The sequence below is a fragment of the Neovison vison genome, chromosome X (assembly GCF_020171115.1).
Source record: "Neovison vison isolate M4711 chromosome X, ASM_NN_V1, whole genome shotgun sequence".
In the NCBI taxonomy this organism is placed as follows: domain Eukaryota; kingdom Metazoa; phylum Chordata; class Mammalia; order Carnivora; family Mustelidae; genus Neogale; species Neogale vison.
This window is the reverse complement of record NC_058105.1, coordinates 43,778,158-43,796,665: the sequence shown is the minus strand read 5'-3', so window position 1 is coordinate 43,796,665 and position 18,508 is coordinate 43,778,158. Positions and strand designations below refer to the sequence as shown.

General features: G+C 42.4%; 1 protein-coding gene across 1 annotated transcript in view; it reads left to right on the top strand.

Annotated features, from left to right (window-relative positions):
* Positions 1–3,167, top strand: part of LOC122896554 (histone H2B-like) — a 78,653-nt gene extending 75,486 nt beyond the window's left edge. The window contains exon 2 of the mRNA XM_044234706.1: positions 2,948–3,167. Within this exon, the coding sequence (XP_044090641.1) occupies positions 2,948–3,167 (220 nt within the window). The remainder of the gene's footprint in view (positions 1–2,947) is intronic.
* Positions 3,168–18,508: the final 15,341 nt, after the last annotated feature.

Genomic DNA, 18,508 nt, shown 5'->3' with positions numbered 1-18,508 from the left:
GACACGAGTGAGACCCTTAACACAGAGATAAGGGGTAACATAACGGAGATAAAGGACTCTGTAAACGAAATGAGAAACAAGTTTCACGGAATGAACAGCAGGATGGAAGAAGCAGAGGAATGAATTGGTGACCTAGAAGACAGAGTAATGGAAAGGAATCAAGCCGAACAATAGAGATAAAAGAAAGAATTGCCCAAAATGAGAATAGACTTAGGGAACCCAGTGAGTTCATCAGATGTAATAACATTCACATTTTAGGAGTCCCAGAAGAAGAAGAAGAAGAGAGAAAAGGAGGCAGAAAGCTTATTTGGAGAAATAATAGCTGAAAACTTCCCTAAACTGGAGACGGAAACAAACACCCAGATCCAGGTGGCACAGAGAACTGCCGCAAAAATCAACAGACCACGCCAAAACATACTCTAATTAAATCAGCGAAATAGGGTGAAAAGGAAAATTTGCAAAGCAGAAAGACAAAAGAAGACAGTAATTTACAAGGGAAAGCCAAACCCCTTAAGGCTAGCGGGAGACTTTCCAAGAGAAACTTTGCAAGCTGGAGGGCAGTGGCATGATACATGCAGAGAGCTGAAGGCAAGGATCTGCTGCCAGGAAGACTCTCTCCAGCAAGGCTGCCATTCAGAATTGAAGGAGAGATAGAGAGTTTCCCAGACCAACGAAAACTAAAGGAGTTTGTGACCACTAAACCGGCCCTGCAGGAAGCAGAAAAGGGGACTCTGTGTGGAAAGTCGAGAGACCCAAAGCGACGGTATTAAGGTAGGAAAAAAAAACCACAAAAGCACTAAAAATTGACGATTTTGGTAAAAAGCGAGACAAGGAATTCACAAAATACAAGGATTTAAAATGTAACAACGTGGGGGCACCTGGGTGGCTCAGTCGGTTGAGTGAATGACTCTAGATTTCGGCTCAGGTCATGATTTGGCGTTGTGGGATGCAGCCCCACGTTGGGCTCCATGGCCAGCGTGGAACCCACTTTAGACTCTCTCGCTCCTCCTCCCGCTTCCCCACCCCACTCTCTCCCTCACTACGAAAAATGAAAATAAAAATAAATAAACACTAAAATGTAACAACATGTACCTAAAACATGAGGAGGAGAGGAGCCAAGAATGGGTTCAATCTTAAGTGACCATCAACTTAATATACACTGCTATGTGCAGAAGAGGTTATACACAGACTTAATGGCACCCACAAATCAAAAACCACTAATAAATAGGCAAAGAATAAAGAGAACGGGACCCAAATATGTCATTAAAGAAAATCAGCAAAACATGAAAGAGAGAAAGACAAGAAAAGATCGGAGAAAATCTTCAGAAGCAACCACGGAACAGGTAATAAAATGGTGATAAATACACATCTATCGACAATTACTTTGAATGTGAATGGACTAAATGCTCCAATCAAAAGACATAGGGTGACAGAATGGATCAAAAAAAAAAAAAAGACCCATCTATATTCTGCATACAAGAGACTCGTTTTAGGCCTAAAGACACCAACGGTTAGAAAGAAAGTGAGAGGATGGAGCAACACCTATCATGCGCGTGGATGTCAAACTAAAGCCAGAGTAGCAATAGTTGTATTGGACAAACTAGACCTTCACGGTTTCAGTCATATGTGGAACATAAGGAATAGCTCGGAGGACATTAGAGGAAGGAAGGGAAAACTGAAGGTGGGGGGATTCAGAGGGGGCCACGAACCATGAGAGACTGTGGACTCCGGGAAACAATCTGAGGGTTTTGGAGGGGAGGAGGGTATGGGGATGGGGGTACCCAGTGATGGGTATTAAGGAGGCCACGTGTTGTGACGAGCACTGGGTGTTACATTGCAATAATGAATCAGGAACGCTACATCAAAATCCAATGGTGTGCTGTATGGTGACTAACATGACACAATTAAAAAAAAAAAAAAACAAGAGACGAAGAAGGACACTATATAATAATAAAGAGGATACTCCAAGAAGAAGCTATAAGAATTATAAATATTTATGCACCGAACGTGGGAGCACCCAAATACATAAAAAACAGTGAATAACAAGCACAAAGGAACTAATCGATAATAACACAATAGTAGTAGGGGACCTTAAGGCCTGAGTTACATCAATGGACAGGGGGTCTAAACAGAAAACCAACAAGGAGCCAATGGCTTTGAATGACCCACTGGACCAGATGGGTTTAGCAGATATGTTCAGAATATTCCACCCAAAAGCAGCAGAATACACATTGTTTTCAAGTACCCAGGGAACGTTTTCCAGAATACAGGTGGACGCGTTGACTCTGGGTCTCCAGAGCATCCTGGTTTCTAGCACATCCTGATCCAATGCCACTTACTGCTTATCGGAAATAAGGTAATGACGTGGAATATAAAGTATTCCAATAAAAACATGAGTCTTCCAAGATCTGTTACTGTCTTGAGGTCGAAAACCAGCCGACAAAATGCACAACGAAGTGGAATGTTTGAAAGATTTTCTGACCGAGGTCCCAAGGAGTTTAGAGGGCACTGGATTTCCCTCTCTGACTGTCCGATGTGATGTCACGTTCAAGGGTATGCAATCACAGGTGACACGGCCTGGCATAGAGCCCCGCTTTCCTGCCTTGCATTTGGTCCAATCAGGTATGGAGGTTGCCCGTGACGTCAGGAAGCGCAGCGACTATAAACGGGCCAGCGCACCCCCCCTCCTTCCCCCGCAGCCACCATTGTCCTTCCATCTGGAGCGTGAGAAAGGCGAGCCCCACATGGCGGAGCCTGGCTGTGAGAACTCTCGGGAGGAAAGCCTGGGCACAGGGGAGGAGCCCACAGAAGCTGACCCGAAGGGCCCGAAGCAGAATTCGCCAAGGGGCCAATGCCGCCGCCGCCGCCGCCGCCGCCGCCGCCGCTCCCACAACAGTTTCGCCACCTACTTCCCCAGGGTTCTGAAGCAGGTTCACGAGGGCCTGAGCCTCTCGAAGAAGGCCGTGAGCGTCTTGGATTCGTTTGTCAAGGACATGTTCGAGCGCATCGCCGACGACGCCTCTCGCCTGGCCCGCTCCACCCAGCGCACCACCATCACCTCCAGGGAGATCCAGACAGCTGTGCGCCTGCTGCTGCCCGGGGAGATGGGCAAGCACGCCGCGTCCGAGGCCACCAAAGCCATCCTCAGGTACACCTTCTGCCAGTGAGCTGCCTCCGGACCGCTGACCACCTCGCAAATCAAAGGCTCTTTTCAGAGCCACCTTACTTGGCGGGACAGACCTGTAGCTTTAAAAAAGTGGGACAAACTCTATAGCTTTTGTTCTTGATGCGGCATTCTGTGGATATTTACAGCATTTTTACTTTGACCAAAACAGGATCAGCACTACTTTAATCTGTATTGGAGTGCACTTTATTCCTTGGAGAGCTGTGGGCGCTCCTTAACCATGCGGCATTTCGTGGGTTTCCCAAACACTCATTTCTGTTAGTTATTTCTGCAGGGCTGCCTCAGTGGGGGGGGGGTATTTTTGTTATAGTGATGTTGCCCTTTTCTTTCTCATTCTCTCATGAGCATGTGGGGAATTTCCCAGAGTTTCCTTATGGATGATATGGCAACAGATAAAGTGCAGAAGCTGATATAAGAATCCATCTCACCTCTCTTAGGTGGGTTATTAAGGAGATTTTTAAATATCTGAGGCAAGGTCAGTCTCCTCGATGCCTTTATAGAGAAAAATATTTTTCATGTGCATTTGAAATTTATGCTGTTAACATGATATGATGGGTTCTTACTCCAGGTTTTAAATGCATTCTGCAATAAATTTATGAAAACTTCTGTCTTAATGTTTTGTGCAGTGAATATTGTTAGATATTACTGACATAAGAGCTTTGGCAGTTCCCCTTTGTTTATTTTTTCTTTGTTTTCTTTTGTTTTGTTTTGTTTATCAGGTCTTTTATTTCAATAGCAGAGAAAGCAGTACTGTCATATCTGTGATACCATCACCCTAGCCCTGTACACTAGTTTTTCGTTTACAGAGGACTTTTACAGGTACTATTTTATCCGGCGTTTACAACAATGCTATTATACCTAGTTTATCACAGAAGAAAATCAGGTCCAGAGAGCACGGAGTCACAAACCTTGTAAGTGCAAGATCAGTGCTTGAAAGCAGGAGATCCGCACTCTCCACCAGGGCCCGTAAGAAAATGGGGAGAAAAGCCATACAATTGAAATAATTTTCCTGGTGCTTAAGAAAACTGTATTAAGTTACTTCTTACCACCTTTCATTTAAATTAGTCATCTTCTTAGTCTCGTCCCCCCCACCCCCACCATTCTTACTACTTAGAGATTGAAAATATGGCTCATTCATTCACTCAATGAAAGTCTTGGTATCAACTGTATGTCTGGAATAGACACTACAAATGTGTCTGTGAGTTTAAGAAAAAAATAAAAGCCATGCTTGACTTCTGTTTGCATTTGCTTAGAGTCTGCGAAGGTTCCTGTTTATTTTATTTATTTATTTTTTGGGGGGTTTCCTGTTTATTCTTAAGAGTGTAATGTTTTCCAAGACAAAGCTCTTCTAGATATTTACTCTTTTGCAGGTCAATCAGATCAACTAAACCTATATAGGCTCTTTTTGTAGTGTTTAAATCTTTTAATAATTTAATTTCCACATATTTGCAAACACTTTTCGACTGTAATGTTGATAAGAAGCTTTCTGGTCACTTTCTGGCTCTAATATGAATGATAGTAGCATTTCATCAGCAAAGATGGTATTAAGATTTTGTTTGAGATCCATGTGCTCAGAATAATAGTTTTGGTTTTCTAAGCCATTTCAGGTAACTTATTAGATATCAGAGATGCCCTTTCCAAGTAGCTTCAGCAGCCAGTGAGAACACTATTTTCTCTTGGTTTATTTAAGTAAATTATAGATTTGTTTTTCAATATTAAAATTCCCTTAAATTTGTGGAAGGGAACCCCTTCACTGGAGGCTCTTCAGAAAAGTCTGTAGCCTGGAGATACGTATCGTGTGGTTTGTTTGCTGATGTCGTTTAGGCCTACCTTCCCCAATCAGAAGTGATTTGAAAGCTGCAAGTTCATCTGAGCTCTTTCATGACTCCCAGTTTCATCAGCATTCACATCTATTTCTTAACTTCGTGGAAATGCAAGCTTTGCGCTAATCACCCTACTTCATTCTCCAACTCATTCCTCTCTCTTAAAAAGGAGTTGTTGTCACAGTCCCTGATTGAGTGATTTTGCATCTTCTCACAAGAAGGGCTCCAAGATGCCCTGACTAAGTTTAAAAAAATGTCAATGTGTGTGCTGCCTGGAGCTTTCTGCTCTACCTACCTTTAGAAGGTGCTCAAATAGGTTCACCCTGATAACAGGATCTATTCTGAGGGTATGACCATCATGTGCCCCGCTGTTAGTGATATTCTCCCTCATGGACTAAAGTGCGTTGGAGAGCACTCAGTCAGCAGATCCAATTTTTGCTTTTCCCAAATCCCTCGAGTTTATGAAATAAGAGTATGCTCGACAGAAGTACCCCTTTTTATTGGCAGTCTACTGATGTTAAATCAAGGTCAACCTACAAGGATGTTCCTTCCCTTCTCCCTCTCATTACATGCATGCTCTAGAATTTTCATTTATGCCCAAATGTCCTGTATCGGAATTAGGCTCCACTTGATATCAAAATTTGTTTGCTTTTGGATTTTTTCGCATGATACATTCTTGTCATATTTTAAAATTCACAAAACAATTACTTTACAAACTGTTTAACCGAACTTCATGTTCAATTCTTTATTTTTTTTAAAAGATTTATTTATTTATTTATTTGACAGACAGAGAACACAAGTAGGCAAAGAGGCAGGCCGGGGAATGGGGGTGGGGTGGGAAGCAGGCTTTCTGCTGAGCAGAGAGCCCGATATGGGGCTCGATCCCAGGACCCTGGGATCATGACCTGAGCCAAAGGCAGAGGCTTTAACCCACTAAGTCACCCAGATGGCCCTTCATGCTCAATTCTTATTAGAACTGGTTAAGACAGTCATTTTGGGGTTTTATTTTCCCTTGCTTGTTACTTTTGCATTGAGGTGTTCCTAACCACCTAGTCTAAAATATTGCTCTCTCCCTCATCATGTATATAAATATATATATATGTATAAATATACATATATAATAAACATATTATTTAATAGAAAAATTTTAATCGTTATGTACATATTAATGTAATATACATACATATTATATTTACTTATTTCATTCTCCATGGAATTATATTGTTTACAACCTGTTCCCTTGTTTCCTTACTTATTATCTTTGAATCACGCCAGGAATGGGAACTTTCTGAGAAGAGAGACCTTGTCTCATTTGCTGTCGTCTATCAGGAGTGAGAACCATGTATGGCACCGGTAGGGACTCAGTATTTGCTGAATAAATATGAGAAGATGGATGAGAGCAGAGGTTCTAGAGTCCCAGAAGAGGCAGTGATGGGTTGGGAAAGAAAAGCCAGACTGCGGTGGGTAGAGTGAGCGGTAGATGAGGAATGGAGATAGAAATAGGATACTCTTTCAAGGAAAGGAATACTGGTCTATGAATAGGAAGAGAGTGTTCTGGATCACAGGGGTTGTGTGTGTGTGTGTGTGTGTGTGTGTGTGTGTGCGCGTGTGTGCGCACGTGTGTGTGTGTGTGTTTTGTTTTTAGGATTGGGAGATATATGACAATGTCTAGAGGTACTCGGTAATAGTGGCTGAATTTCAGTTAATGGTATGGCTGTTATAGTACCATCATCATCGCCATACCTCCACCGCAAGAATTTCCATAACATACCCCCTTCACCACCCCAGTGGACCAGTTCTCTATTCCTCCACTTGGGATGTAAGCTCTCCATCAAGAAAGCATTCTCCTGAGCTCCGTCCTTTATAGGCTGCGTGGCATCAGGCTGCTTGCTTAATTTCTCTGAAACTTAATGTCCTTTCCTCTTAATTGCACTGACCCACACCTATTTTTACAGGATAAAAGAAGCTAGCGTGACCCCTCTCTCCAGCCCCCTCCTGGCAGGCCTTAAGAAGGCCCAGCCTCCATGGGGCCTGTGTTTTTTATTTTCAAAACAGAGAGGTGCTCAGCTCTGTCAATTCTCCATGGGTCCCGGGCAATTCAACGCTGCTTCTTAAACTCTTGACTGTAGAGTTGTTTGTTCCAGGCATTGGGAATACAACGCACCACTGATGGGTAACATTTCATGAGGACTTACTGGGTTTCAGGTGTCAGGAGCTTTATATACATGGAGTTTTAGTCTAAGAAGCACATAATGCTAAGTATATACTAGAACTATTTCTAAGCACTTCAAACGTCGTAACTCAGTTAACCCTAACAGTCCCATGTTCCAGATGGGGGAGACTAAGGCACAGAAAGATGAAGTAAGTTGCTCAGTGTCAATGAGCTAGTAAGCAGTAGAGCTGGGATTGGAAACTAGACCACCTGGCTCTAGGTTTTGGGCCCTCACACCACTACACTGTAAAGCTCCTCGCTTAAGCTTGACAATAATCCAGTAAAGCTGGTACTCTTATTCTCCTCCATTTCCCCCTGAGGCTCAGAGGGATTAGATTTCTTTCCTAAAGTCCCACAGAGAGTAAGTGGTAGATCAGGTTTGAATGAGGTTTGTCTGACTCTTAAACTTACACCGACTTTGATGGCTTGTAAAGTCCTTCCTCTAACAGTTCCGTGCTTTTTTGCTATATGTGCACATCACCTACCCAGTTGTTTATTGAATAAAAAAACATTTTCCTAAGCCATAAATCTGCGAAGTCACAGGTGACATGGTTTTTTATATTTAAAATTCACACTAACTAAACTGCGTAACTGTTAAAAAAGAAAAATTGTGTACCACTTAAACCCAGCTCGTGTGCTGGCAGAGGCACACTTGGGGAGTTATTACATTATATAACACTTTTAACCCATAGATCACCCTTCACCTCCAAAGTTATGTTCAAATCCTCTTTCCTACAAAACCACAGGGGATATTGGTTTCCTTCCTGGACTCAGAGAGACGCACATTGAGTGGAGTTCCCGGACTGCTCACAACCCAGTGGTCAGAACAGCACTTGGGTTCCAGTGATGTTTGGTGGGTGGAGGTGGAGGGGCAGTGCCAGGGAATCATTCGTCATACGCAGCAGAGCTGACGACAACACTGATTAACTCTTTCAGAATGTTTTAGTTTTGCTGCAACACACTGCTGCCTTAGAAAGGAGCAGAGTAGCAGAGTGGGCTTTCCACTAAAACATGTGCTGAAGAACGTGAGGTTGCAACGGCTTACGGGCCTGCCGGAGTTGGCAGGATAGCCTTGGGCGGTGCTTGAAAGACATGTGAGAGATCTCAACCCACCAGAGTTGTCAGTAAAACATGTGTGGCGAGGAGTGTAAAAGCAAGCCACGGTACAGCTTTTCTGCCAAGGCTAAAACCTCACTGAAGAAAGGAGTGTGTGAGGGTGCTTAGCAGCCAACAGAGCCCTTGCTATAACCACTTCACAGGTACATGGTTGAAGAACATCAAGCAGACTGTGGAGAGGAAGGCCAGGGCTGGGCGAATAGGCTGACGTCCTGGGCCATGTGGGAAGAAGTGATGCAGCCCCAGATTTACTGAGTGCTCATTATGTCTCTTGTGCTAAGCATTTTACTTCCATCATCTCATTTAATGCTCACAAAAACCCTATGATGTGGGTACTGCTATCATTCCCTTTTTACAGATGAGGAAACACAGGCTCAGGGAACTTCCCTGATGGCACACAACTGGTAAAGAATAAAGCTGGGATTTGCACCCAGGTCGGTCTGGCTTCAAAGCATGTAAAACCAGGCCATATCCTGCCTACAGAAATGGATCCTTAGGATGTTTCCATTTCTTGGCTATAGTAAATAATGCTGCAAAGACCATGGTAGTGCCCATTCATCGTACCCGCTTTCTGCAGATAAATACCCCAAAGTGGAATTGTTGCGTCATGGGGTACTTCCAATTTTTTGAGGAACCTCCATGCTGTTTTCCAAAGTGGTTGTACCGATTTACGTCCCATACATTACATTAGCAACAGCGCATGAGACTTCCTTTTTCTCTCCATCCTCGCAAACATGTATTATCCCTTGTCTTTATGATTACCGCCATTTATTATAGCCAGGTGTGAAGTCTTACCTCCTTGTGGTGTTGATTTGTCTTTCCCTGATTAATGATCCGGAAGACCTTTTCATGTACCTGTTGGGCATCTGTAGGTCTTCTGCGGGAAAATGTCTATTCAGATCTTTTGCCCGGTCTTCAGTCAAGTTTTTTGATTTCTCTTTTTTTTCCGCTTTTGAGTTTTGGGAATTCATTATCTATTTTGGATAGTAACCGTTTATCAGATACATGATTTGCTAATATTTTCTCCCCTTCGGTGGGTTGCCTTTTCAATGAAGCTCTACATGTTTGCTTGCTTGACACTATGGCTAGAGCCCCCATAGTGGAATGGAGAGGTCTCCCAGACTGGTTTTGCCCGTGAACCACCATCTAATCGGCGATGCTGTCAAGGAACGGGGAAGCTGAGGTCCCCAAAGCCCTGTTTTTCTCCAAAGTCTGAGATTACCCCATGTGGGAAAGAACACGGAGTTCCTAAAAGGGAAAGAATATTCACTATGCCCGTCCAATTATTTTAATCAGCCCAATAACTATGCACATGATTTTTCCTTAACCAAAACTCCCAGGGGTGTGTGACAATACACCCCGGTAAACATCAAAGCCACCCAAAGCGATACGGACCCTGTCTAGCTATATCTGCCGTGAGTTAACGTTGTTCACTGTTGCCTCTGTAGGAATTTCATGCAAGAAGAAGTAGGTACCTAATTGACAGCTTTCAGGATTTCAGAAGATTAAACACCTATCTAATGCCCTCCGTTTGGACCTTACCCCATCTCACTTCTGGATACTTTAAGACTTTAACTTAGAAGGAAAGCCATTTAAGAAAAATGTCAACTCAGAGTATTTATACCAACTGACACCATATGAAAGGAAATGGTAACAAAAGTAATTTAGGAAGATAGAAAATGATGTGGGATGTAAGAAGGAATGATAATAGAATGAACTGGCAAATAGAGGTAAATGATACATTGATGGCATAATATAATTATAGTGATTATGGCAACTGGAAGAAAAAAGTTAACAGGATAGAACTAAAGACAGGATTATGCATCTGTTGGACAAGGCGTTGTGTCCAAGGGGAACACCCGATACCACTACAGGAAGCATTCCACCATCACCTCTGGAGAGATCCAGATAGCCGAGCACCTGCTGCTGCCACCCAGGGAGGTTGGCAAGCCTGCCGTGTCTGAGGCCACCGACGCTGCTGTCAGGTACACCAGACGCCAATAAGCTGCCCCAGGAGTGCCTGACCACACCGCAAGCCAAGGGCTCTTTTGCAAGCCCCCTCCCTTGGCGGGAAAAGACCTATAGCTCTCCAAAGTGCGATCCACTCTAGTGTTTGGATCTGTGCCATTTGGCCAATTTTTTAAAATTCTTATTGTGAAAGAAAGGTTAACAACAACAACAAAAAAACATCATCAGCTCATTCATATATGTCTTTAGTGCAGTTTGTTATGATTTTTCTTAACCATACTGCATTTTATCACTTTCCTAAGTGGTCATTTCTATTAGGTATTCGCCTAGGTCAGTCTCTTCAGGGATCTTTGTGGTCAAAACTACTTCCATAATACTTTTATTTACCTCACGTATTCTCATTCTCCCACCTGTGTACAGTAGTATCATCAGAGATTTTTTTTTTCCAAAACTTGTGGTGTAGCAACAATTAAAGTGCAATAGCAGCTATAGCAATCACACTTAACCCATTCACACTCCTTTAACATATCCCATCACCCGAATTCAAATAAATACATAAAGGTGGACACAAACGCTGTGCAGAAAACTCAGACTATCTAGACTCGTGCCCTACTCAAGCTCCCGACCTTCTGATAGGCCCACTCTACTTCATTCAAATGTATCTGATTCTGTGCCTTGGTAGCGTATCATCTTTCCCTTTTGACACAAAAGTCTTCCAGAACAGCAATTGTGCATGGATGATGGGGTCCTCCAATGAGAGAGGCTGTGCTCCCCAGCCTCCCCTAACAGCAGCCAATGAGCAACTGGCAGCACGGGATCCAGGGCCCAAAGGGTGGTGGGGTGACCAGAGCTGAAGCAATAACAGCCTTCCTGTGACATGGGGTGCAACCTGGAGTTTGAGGGGGATGGTGTTGGTGTTGGTTGCCTGTCTGGGTGTGGGTTTCTGTTGAAGCTCTTGCTTTGAACCAGAGTGTTTGAAGTGTAAACATGCCTATGTCACAGTGGGACATGTCCCTATTGTTTTGCATCAAAATAAGAGGAGGCTGTTTGGCAATTAAGAGAACTAAGAGGACTCTTTCCTCTACCTCAATTGATTTGATGGGTAGGAGGATTTCGGTTAATGGTAATGCACTTTCAATACCCATTGTGTTTTTTCTTCTTGCTGAATGGACATCTTTTTCTTCTTCTTTTTTTTTTCCTGTCTTTCTTTTCTTTTCTTTTCTTTTCTTTTTGTTTCCTTTTCCTAGAAGTACACGCTGAGTTTCAAAGTAGTTGTTGCTTATCCAAGTACTCTTCATTTAATTGATTTCTAGCTTCCTATATATCTTTGAAGAAAGAACACAGGCAGAAATGGGGTTGGGGGGACTTGAATCCTTTGGAATTTGTTACAGGTTGCACTAAAACCCACTATTTCATCATGCTCGCGATGTGTTTTCTGTGTACTTTTAAAAAGAATTCTAAATAACCTTTGATTTGAATGTAGAAACCTGCGAAAGGTGTCACGCGAGCCAAACAGTGAGAAAAGCTAGGTAAACTACAACAATCCAAACTTTTCTGGAACCCAATAGAAGAGAGAAAGCCAAAGGCATTTGAGGAGGGAGAAAAAAAGCTTTCTTCATAAAATCCTGAGTAAAAGTACCAGAAATCTAGTGCAAGGAAATCCTTGTGGGTGGTACCTAGAAATTGCCATGTGCAGCGGGAAGAAAATCTTAGAAGCCAAAGGCTCCTTGCTGAGCCATTTGCCTTTCCAGAGAAAGAACTCTGGAACATTTAGAAAAGGCGAAAGATTTATGCGATCTGAAGAGAAACCAGAGCATTTAGAAAAAGAAAACTGCATTTCCCTAAGTTTCTTAATTCCTATCATGCTAATTGCTACTGGTTCAAAATGCCCATATTTGTCAATGTGACATACAGATGTTCTTCAAAGATACTCATGCATCTTTGTGTCATACACGTTTTAGTATGTAAAAAGTTATTTTCAGAACCTGACTCCATTAGGATATGCGTGTGTGTGTGTGTGTGTGTCTGTGTGTGTGTGTGTGTGTGTGTGTATGTTGCATTTGTAATTTCAGAAATCAAACGGGAGCACTGGTAAAACAACATAAAAATGCACCATAATTGGGCTGTGGATGGGACACTTGGCATGGAAGTCTGAGAGACACACATGAAATCTGGGAAGGAGAAAGGAAAATGGGCTTTGATGTTGAAGACCAGAGTGGGAATTGAGTACATCTGACTCTTCCTATGAGTGGATGATTGAGGTAAAATGTACCTAAGTGAGCAATCATGATGTAATGCTGTTGATGAAGTTCTCGAACCTAGATGAGGTTCGGTGGGGTGAGGTTCGGAGCCGACGGCTAAAGAAAGAATTCTTAAGACGTCTCTGGTGCAAAAAGGTGGTTTATTAGAGCACGGGGACAGGACCCGTGGGCAGGCAGAGATGCGGCTGCCCCGAGTTGTTAGGGTAGGCGTGTTATATACCTTGCGGTTGGGGGGAGGTGGTGAAGGGATGGGAGATTTCGACAGAGCTCTCACGTGCTAAGGTGGGCCTACAAGGTGCCGGGGGGAGTCCTTGCCCTTATGGCTTGATCAATGTCATTTTTAGGTCAGGCATTAACATCAAGATAGTTGGGAGATTCTTAGTGGGGTATTATGACCCTGCTGTCATTCACATTCCCTTCTACCTCAGTCTCCTCCAGTTTATGGTGGGGAGGGGGGCATTAGGGCTTCAGGACATGAGAGTTATCTGCCTCTGGAAATTTGTGCTATTGATAAGGTAACCTCCCTGTTTAGATCTCTAGAATACCTGTAGAGCAAGGGAGATTCCTGTTCTGCAGGATCGCGATCCCTGCAAGTTAACTATTTATCGTTTTATGGCAGTCAAGGGTGCCTGAGGAACGCTACACATATGGAGGGGAGCGGGTGAAGAGGGGGTGCAAGGCGCCAGCTTCTACTCTGTCCTCAGCCAGCCTCCTGCTCCCTCATCACTGTGGTTATTGATATGAAATGAGAGAATGGCTACGGCTTCACTAACAAATTATAAGCAACAACACGGGGAAAATAGTAGTAATAGGAACAGGCATATACAAATCAAACTTTTTCAATGCTATTCATATTGTGAAATTCTTTGAAAAGCATAAGCAAGGACCCAAACTCAGTACGCAAATGTCTAAATCTGAAAGTTCAGGAAACAACACCTATTCAGGACCCTTTCCAACAGAAGCTGCTACTCTTAACTCATTCAGTTTTATCTGACTTTGTTCTTTTCAGGTTATAAACTTTCATTCTTGAAAGGTCAGAACTTAATTATTTACAACATTATGGGTATTATGGAGCATCCAATTGAAGCAACCACATACAATTCTGAGACGGCTTCTGGTGGACCTGCAGCCTCTGAGCCACAGCCATTGGCCCTCCTATATATGAGGAGGTGTCTCAAGATGAGCCAATGCATGTCTTCCTTGTTTATTCCACCTGGGAGACTGAGGCGGAAGCACCTCTGATTCTTTTTTTCTTCTTGTTTTTTTTGTTTTTTTTTTTGTTTTTTTTTTGTATTTGTTTTTGTTTTAACGAGCTCAACCTGTTTGTTATTAAATTCAACAGAAATAAAGGCACTCAGTCAGATTGCTATTGAGGTTTGTAAATGCTTCTTTCAATATCTGTGTTTACGCTGTTGTGGGAGGCTAACAGTTTGTGGATCCACACCAACCCAGCGGGCACATTTTGAGTAGCAATGTGATGGAAGATGAAGCGACTTGCCTGAAGGATGCTGGGTGTGAGCATCTGAGGAGGAGCTCAAACCCAGGTTTTCTCACTCCAGGTGCAGAAAGACTCGCTCCTCCTGCAAGCCTGCCACTGCATCCACCTGAAGCCTGTCTTGCCCTATAGCCATGGACAGAAGGAGGTCCCTGAGGTGGGTAGCAGTCCTTCAGACACAGCAACAGAGACGTCACTGTCCGTTCTCCCCATCTCCCGCACTATAGGCAACCACTGTATCTGTTTTGGGTCTCTGCAGATTTGCCTGTTCCGGACATTTCATAAGAATGGAATCACGCAATACGCAGTGTTTTCTGACTGGCCCCTTTCCCTTGCATCATTATGCAAGGTTTGTCCACGTTGCAGCTTGTATCAGTCCTTCATTCGTTTTTATGGCTGAATAATATTCCATTCATGCCACATCTGTTTATCCATGCATCAGTTGCTGGCCATTTGGGTTTCCCCCACTTTGGGGATATTACAAACAATGCTGTTATAACCATTCTTTTATAAGGTTTTATGTGGACATAGATTTTCATTTCTCTTCGGTATATATTTTGGGGTGAAATTGCTGGGTTATATGTTATCTCTGTGTTTAATGTTTTGAGGAGCTGCCCGACTGGTTCACAAAGTGGCTGTGGGATTTTACGTTCCCACCAGTAACAAACAAGTCCCATTTTCTCCTCATCCTCGATAACACTTTGTTATTATCTGTGTTTTTGACTGTGGCCATCCTAGTAGGTGTGACGTGGTTTTGATTTGTCTTTCCCCAGTGACTAATGATGGTGGACATCTTTTCATGTGCTTAGTGGACATTTGTGTATCTTCTTTGGAGAAATGCGCATTCAGATCCTTTGCCCATTTGTTAATTTGGTTATTTGTCACTTTATTACAGACTTTTAGGTGTTCTTCATATATTGTAGAGGCAAGTCCCTTGTCAGATACATGCACATATATTTGTAAATATTCTCTCCCATTCTGTGGGTTTTTACTTTCTTGATGAGGTTTTTTGAGGCATGGAATGTTTACATTTTGATGAGCTTCACAGTATCTATTTATTTCTTTTATTGCTTGTGGTATCTATCTAAAATTCTATTGCCAAATCCGAGGTCATGAGGATTTAGCTTTATGTTTCTTCCTAATTGTTTCTTCATTTTAAACTTATATTTTGGTCAATGACCCATTTTTAGTTAAGTTAATTTTTTTCTTGTTTTCTTTAAATTTTAATTCCAGTGTAGTTAACACACAGTGTTATATTAGTTTCAGGTGTACAATATAGTGATTCAACATTTCCATATATTACTCAGTGCTCATCAGGGTAAGTGTACTCTTAATCCCCTTCACCTATTTCACCAATCCCCCCACCCACCTCCCCTCTGGTAACCATCCCCTTATCTTCTACAGTTAAGAGTCTGTTTCTTGGTTTGTCTCTGTCTCTTATTTTTTTCCCCTCTGCTCATTTGTTTTGTCTCTTAAATTCCACATGTGAGTGAAATGATATGGCATTTGTCTTTCTCTGATTGGCTTATTCAGCTTAGCATATACTCTCTAGATCCATCCATGTTGTTGCAAATGGCAAGATTTGGGTTTTTTTTAATGGTTGAATCATGTTCCATTACCTATATGTATATCTCACATCTTCTTTTTTAGAGATTTATTTATTCGAGAGAGAGTCACACACACACACACACACACACACACACACACATGAGAAAATGAGAGAGCAGGAGCATGTGGCGGGGGGTGGGGAGGCAGAGGGAGAGGGAGAGAGAATCCTAAGCAGACTCTGCCCTGAGCACAGAGCCCCACATGGGGCTCCATCCCATGACCCTGAGCTCACAACTTGTGCTGAAACCAAGAGTTGGATGCTGAAGCGACTGTACCACCCAGGTGTCCCATATCACATCTTCTTTATCCATTCATCTATTGATGGACAGTTGGGCTGCTTCCACAGTCTGGCAATTGTAAATAATGCTGCAACAAACATAGGGATGCATACATCTTTTCAGATTGGTGTTTTGGTTTTCTTTGGGTAAATACCTGGTAATGAAATTACTGGATCGTATTGATAGTTCTACTTTTTAATTTTTCGAGTAACCCCCATACTGTTCTCCACAGTGGTTGTGACAAGTTTTATTCCTACCAGCAGTGCACGAGGGCTCCCTTTTCTTTATATCCTCATCAACACTCATTATTTCTGGACTTTTTGATACTAGCCATTCTGATTGCTGTGAGGTGATATCTCATTGTGGTTTTGATTTGCCTTTCTCTGATGAGTAATGATGTTGAGCATCTTTTCATGTGTCTGTTGGCCATCCATATGTGTTCTTTAGAAAAAGGTCTACTTGGGTCCTCTGTCCATCCTTTAATCAGATTAGGTTTTTGCTTTTCAGTTGTTTGAGTTCTTTATATATTCTGGGTACTAACCACTTATCGAATATAACATTTGTAAATATCCTTTCCCATTCACTAGTTTGACTTTTTGTTGTGTTAATGGTTTCCTTTGTGGTACAAAATCTTTTTAGTTTTGCTTTTGTTTTCCCTGCCCGAGGAGACATATCCATAAATATGTTGCTAAGGCTGATGTCCAAGAGATTACTGCTTATGTTGTCTTTTTGGAGTTTTATGATTTAAAGTCTCACTCTTAGCTCTTCAATTAGTTTTGAGTTTATTTCTGTGCATGGTACAAGGAAGTGCTCCAGTTTCATTCTTTTGGCTGGAGCTGTCCAGTTTTCCCAATACCATTTACCGAAAAGACTGTCTTTTCCCCATTGTAGATTCTTGCCTCCGTGGTTATAGATTAATTAAGCATCTGTGATTCTTTCCCCGCTGTCTGTTCTTTGACTGATTCATTGTAGGTTTTTAATCATGGACACTTAAGGATATTATATTAGTTTTCTAGTGATGTTATGTTAGTTTTCTAAGGCTGGATAACCGTATCTCTATTCCTGGCTTCTGCTGAGATGGTCGATCAGACCCATGTCTCACGTGCCGAAGCCCCCAACTAATGGTTTTCCAGGCACACCCTCAGCCCTTTTCTTAAAGTGCCTACCTGGATAGGCTGAGAAGGTTGGAAAGCATTATGTGGTCATTTCTTTTTGCTTCATGGTACCTTCTTTAATTTTTCTCCTCTGCCATTTATCATAGCAGTAAGGAGAAACCAGGCTGCTTCTTCAAACTTGTGCTTTGACATCTCCTCAGGTTACTGTCCTAGTTGGTCATGTGAAAGTTCTACTCTCTGCAAAAACACTAGAACACAATTCAGCCAAATGGTCTGCCACTTGAAAACAAGGATGGCCATTTCTCAAGTTTCCAATAATATGTGCCTAATTTTCATCTGCTATCTCACCTGTGACACTCACATTCCTACCAACATATTTTTCATGATGATATATGCATTTGGTAAACTGATAGAATCTTCTCCTTCAGCTCTCCTCTTTTCTGTATGAGCCCTCACCTGAAATACATTTAATGTCCATATTTCACCCAACAGTGCTTTAAGGTAATCGCGACTTGTTCTGTCATGCACCTTGAAACTCTACCACCTTAAGCCATTGCCCCGTTTCAAAGCTGCTCCCACTGTATTGTTTGTTACATCATTACCCCCCTTCTGGAACCAAAATCTTGCGTGCTAGGGCTAGCATTTTAAATTACCACAGACTGGGGAGCTTAAAAAACAGAAACGTATGATCTCACAGTTCTGGAGGCTAGAAGTCCAATCCAAGAGTAGTGCACCAGATTGCTTCCTCCTGAGTTATGTGCGGGAAGGTTCTTTCCTGAGCCTCTCCCCTAGGCTCTTAGATGGCTGACTCCTCCCATTGTCTTGTCCCATTTTCTTATCTATCTACATGTCTCTGTGTCCACATTTCCTCCAAGGAAATCTCATTTTGGGTTAAGGCCCATGTTAAAGAGTGTATTCTAACTTGATTGCCTTGTTAATGACCCTGTCTCCAACTATGCTCCCACCTGAGGTACTGGGGTAAGGACTGCATCATATGAATTTGGTGGGACAGGATTCAACCCACACGAGATATGATCCCTGAGCTGTACATGGGTCCATGCAGTGCCTCTTCCATCACGTTGATTATTTGGTGTCCCATCAAAGAACTAAGGTGACCTCAGTCACCTTCCTTATTTTACTCAAGATGATTTCAATGTTGCTTAATTTTATTATATTTTTTTTTCCTAGTTTCCTACCTCTGTGATGGAAGAAGATACTCTGATTTCAGTTCTTGGAAATCAATTAGAATTTCTTTTAGTAACCAACATTAGGTCAACTGTTTAAGAATGGCACTTATGCTTTTTAAACAATTTGCAATTCCCCTACGAAGGATGACATATTCAGCCAGACAAAGAGAGAAATCTGGATAATCTTCAAAAGTCAAACACACACACACACACACACACACACACAAAAAAAAACCCTTCTTCTTTATCTTATCAGAGGAG